Raw genomic sequence first — 5,099 nt, forward strand, 5'->3', positions numbered from 1 at the left:
GAGAGCTTCTTTCAAGCTTTCTACGAGCAGGTATGCTTTTATTCTGGCCCACAGCTTACTATGTAATTTCCTATTTGGGGTTTGGAAATGTAACACCAATTATTTTTTTCTCTCAGTACGAGACTGAGATTATTCAGGTTGAAACAAAACCTGGCCTCTCCCTTGATCCAAAACTGGTGAGTTTTTTCTTCTGATCTTTTTTTTCATTCTAGAATCGTCATTTTACAGCCACTAACTTCAAATTGAAGAGGAAGAAAAATAATGGCCTTGAGTTTCTTCCAGTTTAAAGCCTGAATGGGGAGGTGGTGTTTGCCAATGTGACAGTAAGGTGTGCCATAGTTAAGACATAGGACAAGCAACAATGCAAACACTAATAGCTCTATACTATTAGAGCTTAGATCTTGGGGTATTTTTTAGTTTGTTTTTAGTTTTGTCATTATTTGTATTCCTTACTTACTTCGTTCTGCCCTGTTTCTATAATTTTCTTAGTGATTCTAGTTTTTTTCTGTCTAGTCTTTTCCTTAGTTACTCTAGTTCTCATTATGTTTCTTATGTCTCATTATTTTTGTTAGATTCATTTCCTAGTCCAAAGTCTTCTCTCCCTCGCCCCTTGTGCCACTTCTTCTTTCTCTCTCTTTCTCCTCAGCCCTGCCGCCCATTAGCTCATTAGCCCAGATCTTTGTTCAGCATTCAACCTAACAGTAGCGATACACCTCTTTCTCAGTCACTCTTTGCTGGTTCCTTCCTTTACTCTCCATTTGGCTCCATTTCGCTTATGTTTATTATTTTTGTGTGTGAAGAGTTTGACACTTGAATTTGTGCCTTAGAGTGGTCATTTACAAGATAAATGCATATTAAATGCATTAAAATCAATGGTTGTATGTTGACTCATGAAAAAGTGAAATGCATTGTCCAACAAGGTGATGTACTCCTACAATATTGTTGTCAGAGCTGGAGCCGCCATACTTGTGTTTTTTGTGCAGAATGGTACTGAGACGAAACTAGTAGGCAGGTATGTTGATGGACCCAACATGTTAGGACTGGTCATCTGGTCATTCGCCATCGGTATCATGTTAAACAGGGTGGGACATGAGGCAAGAATCACTGTGGAGGCCATTCAATGCCTCAACGATGCCATAAAAATCATAGTCAACTGGATTTTGTGGTAAGATCAGACAGTATCTGAGCAGATGTCATTTCTTTTGCATATTCAGTTCTATTTACATAGGACAGGTGCTTCCACTCTTAACAGTTAACTTCAAATATATTTCGAACACTCTTTTTATTAAACTTTTTTTTTTACTGTTTTTTGTTTGAGGTACTTGCCAATCGGAGTTATGTTCCTGATCACAGAGCATGTGTTGGGGATTAAGGACTGGCGGGCTGTCCTTAAGCTCACAAAGCTTGTAGGAGTGGTTTTTGCAGGGTATGTCCAAATATCTTTTCTTTTTCATCTTTGTTACCAAATTGATATCACTGCTCCTGAGTTAGCAGCACTGAACTCTTCCTGAGTGACATGAGAAGAAAACTGTGCTATGAATATATTTACAGAACAGTTTTACAGATTTTACTGATATTTTCCTCTTTGATGTTTAGAGATCAGTTTTCATCAATGCAATTATTGTCAGCCTCTTTACTCTGATTCAGGGGCGCTGCCAGAAATCGTGGGCCCCCTGACAAAAAATTTGATTGGGGCCCTCTGCACTGCTGCTGTTACAATTTTCTGACTCTATAAAAAGCGTGACAATTTTAAAGGCTTGCATCTGCATTGCTTTCTTTAGTTCAATACTGATAACTAGCACAATGTTTACTGCTCATGAATTTAACATCCAACAGTCCACATCCAGTATGCAAGTAGGTTGCTTACATTTTTTGTATTAGTTTTAGATACTGAAATGTCTCCCCATGAGCAACAGTCAAAATCAATCTGCAACTACACATAAAGCAATCCAGACTTCTCAAAAATGCTATGTAGTTGCATTTTTTCCAAGCTTCAATACATAACTTTAATAAAAAGTATGTTTTCTCCATATTTGTGAAAACAATCAATCTCCTCCATCTCCTCCCTGAATTACTATTGCTGGTCAAAGTAATGCACCGTTCTGACCAAAACAACCAATCAGAGCAAGAAGGACGCTCTTAGCACTGTCAATTAGCCTCATTCACTCACTGCTAAATGTGCTAATGGGGGAGAAACAACTTATCATTACAAGAAACTGTTTATCTGCCGTCATTGGTAGCTGTGCTAACTAAACTGAGCATTCACAGTTTGAATCTGCACAGCTATGTGCTATGCTAGCTGCAGCATGGCACAAATTGAGGGGGAGGAAGAATGAGCAGCACCATATGAAATTATGATTGACAGCACTAAAGCTCTCTTGCCACTGACTGGTTGTTTCTAGCACTGGGAGAAGGCAGAGGAAATAGGTTTTTCACAGATTACCTCTCATACCATACTGTCACAACATAATGACAGTTTTAAAAAATATGTGAAAAAATATTTATATAAAAATGATATACTGCAGCTTTAACTTCACTCGGGAGAGAACAGGCCAGGAGGGACGTTAGAGCTGCTGCTGACTGACTCATCTCTTAAGTGGTAAAAGGCACTGGGAACAAGTTAAATATATGAATATGTTAGTAAAAAATTTTTTCTTAATTCATTAAATGCTAGTAAAATGGAGGCAAACAGTAGTCTGTAGCTAAGCTAATTATGCTAAATGGTTCATAATCTCACACAATATACTCACCTCTCATGGAGAAAAACTGGGTTATAAATTAACACTCTTGCCTTTTTTTCTCTCTCTCCCTCTCTCTATTTTGTTTTTGAAAACCTGATTTTATAACTTTTCTTAGCAGCACAGTAAATGCCACAGTTGCCGCAGCATTCAGCTGCAGCCTCTACTGACCGCAGCTGCATAGTCACTGTTAAGCTCTAAGCAGGAACGAACCATTTCATGCAGATTGAGCGGGGAGTTCAGGGCAAAAACGGATGTGTATGTTTTTACTGCTAAAAACAATCTTTGAAAATTCAATATGATTAATTTTGTATTTGACAGGACCCCAATTTTTTTATTTTATTTTATGTCTATGAACAAAATATAAATAATTAAATTGTGGAGGGCCCCCTGCTGGTCAGGGGCCCTAGAATCGTCATCACTTTTCACTGTGCCCCTGCTCTGATTCCTCCAAAAATTTGGTCCAGTTCAAGCATTTCCCTTCAGAAGTTCTCTTTAGCCTCACAGGTTTGTTAGAGAACATTAGTGAACAAACAGCATCATGAAGGCCAAGAAACTCAGCAGACACATCAGAGAGGAAGTTCTGGAGAAGTTTAAATCAGGGTTAATTTCTAAAACAATATACCAAGCTTTCAGATAAGAAATAGGAAGAAGGTTAGAGTTTGAGCTTCATACAGATCAATCCTGGGAGAAAATACAGTATGTTAGAGGCAGCAAAATACTTTAGACTGCAGCGAGGTCCGTCTTCCTTCAGCATAGTGAATCTAAACCTTCAACTAAAGAGAGCATGGAATGGTTTAGATCAGTTGTCTCAAGCTACACTCCTCAAGAGTCGGTGTCCTGAAACTTATAGATGTTTCTCTGCTTTAGCACACCCTGGCTCCACTACAGTCTCATTAGCAGATTTCTGCAGATCTTGACTGAATGCTGGAAATGAAGTTTAACCATTTCATAGAAGTTTGTAGGTTCAGAGAAACATCTAAAGGTTCCAGTACACTGGCGCTCAAGGACTGGAGTTTGAGACCACTGATTAAGGTCAAAGCTTATTTATGTGTTAGAATGGGATAGACAAAGTCCAGATCTATATTCATTTGATAATATGTGGCAAGAATCTGTGTGTTTGCACTCTCCATTAAATCTTAGCTTGTGCTATTTTGTAGAGAAAAATGTAACAAATGTTTGTATGAATGAGCAAAGCTGGTTGAAACATGACCCAACAGCCTGCAGGAGGAGCTGTAGCAAAATGTTTATCTACAAAGTATGGATTCATTGAGACTGAATAGAAATGCACAAACATCTTCATGGATGTTACTGTGCAAGCATGTATTTTAATTATTTTCAAGAAATCATGATCTGACATTTGTTATAAAAACATTTCTGATTAAACTTTAAAAATTATGTAGCTTTATGTGGTAATATTATATTGCTCTGTCATTTTGTTTAGTCTTAAATTTATTAATTTAATTATTCCTAAAGCTTTACAGCAAGATGTCTACAAAGCACTTATGAACTTTGCATTTGAAACATTACTTAAGGCTGTTTATAGTAGTGCAATACACCATCTGCACCAGTGAGAGGCAGCAGTGCACGAACAGGCGTGCAGTGTGTTGGTGAAGAAGAAATTTTCCATCTTGTGGGGCCAACCTAACACAAGTTATAACGGCCAGACCTCCTGTTATGAGGTATGTGTCTTATTAACTTTACATTTTCTTTGAGAAAATAACATTGACTGTGTTCTCTTTCTTTGTAATGTTAGCTATGAGCAGTTTAAACCTGCTGCAAGTTAATGTTAGCTAAAGTTATTAAACTCCATAACTGTAAGGTTAGCCCTTAATATTAAACGTATTTTAAAGGCAGACAAATAGATTTTTTACCTCCAAATTTAATCTAGCAAATTAAAAGCTAATATGTTAGTCAAAGTTATCCTTTATGTGCATTATTTAGCAACTTGGCTGATGTGACACAGTGCTTGTGTTCTTTGCTTTGCCGTCTTTTTAGGTGACCACATTGAATTGAGTCATCACCTGCTATGAGAATGTCCAGAAGAGATTCACCAAGTTAGAATTCATGAAAAGGCTTTCACCATGATCAACACTGACCACAACTATTGCAAGAACAACTATAATTTCTTAGCATTTCTGGACACTTTCAAAGAGCTGCTTCCAGGAAATGAAGACAAGAAGATCTCCCTGTTTTCCAAGCGTTACAGGAACGCTATAACGAAGGAAATGGCTGACTGTTGAAATAACCTATTTTCTTAAGTTAAATAATAAGTAATTATATTTTAGTTTTTCAATCAGTATTTCAGAGTTACAATATACTCGCCAGAATTAAAACCCTCTGTTTGAGGAACAAGTAATC

General features: G+C 37.3%; 1 protein-coding gene across 3 annotated transcripts in view; it reads left to right on the forward strand.

Annotated features, from left to right (window-relative positions):
* The window catches only part of LOC107834683 (excitatory amino acid transporter 3-like), a 109,421-nt gene that overhangs the window by 28,586 nt on the left and 75,736 nt on the right, over positions 1–5,099 (forward strand). For 2 of the 3 annotated variants that reach the window (XM_016666402.1, XM_016666401.1), the window contains exons 6-8: positions 117–176; positions 984–1,165; positions 1,319–1,426. The exons of the other annotated variant lie outside the window; for it this stretch is intronic. In XM_016666402.1, the coding sequence (XP_016521888.1) occupies positions 117–176; positions 984–1,165; positions 1,319–1,426 (350 nt within the window). The remainder of the gene's footprint in view (positions 1–116; positions 177–983; positions 1,166–1,318; positions 1,427–5,099) is intronic. 3 annotated transcript variants of the gene reach the window in all.

Source organism: Poecilia formosa, unplaced genomic scaffold, assembly GCF_000485575.1.
Source record: "Poecilia formosa unplaced genomic scaffold, Poecilia_formosa-5.1.2 Scaffold720, whole genome shotgun sequence".
Taxonomy (NCBI): domain Eukaryota; kingdom Metazoa; phylum Chordata; class Actinopteri; order Cyprinodontiformes; family Poeciliidae; genus Poecilia; species Poecilia formosa.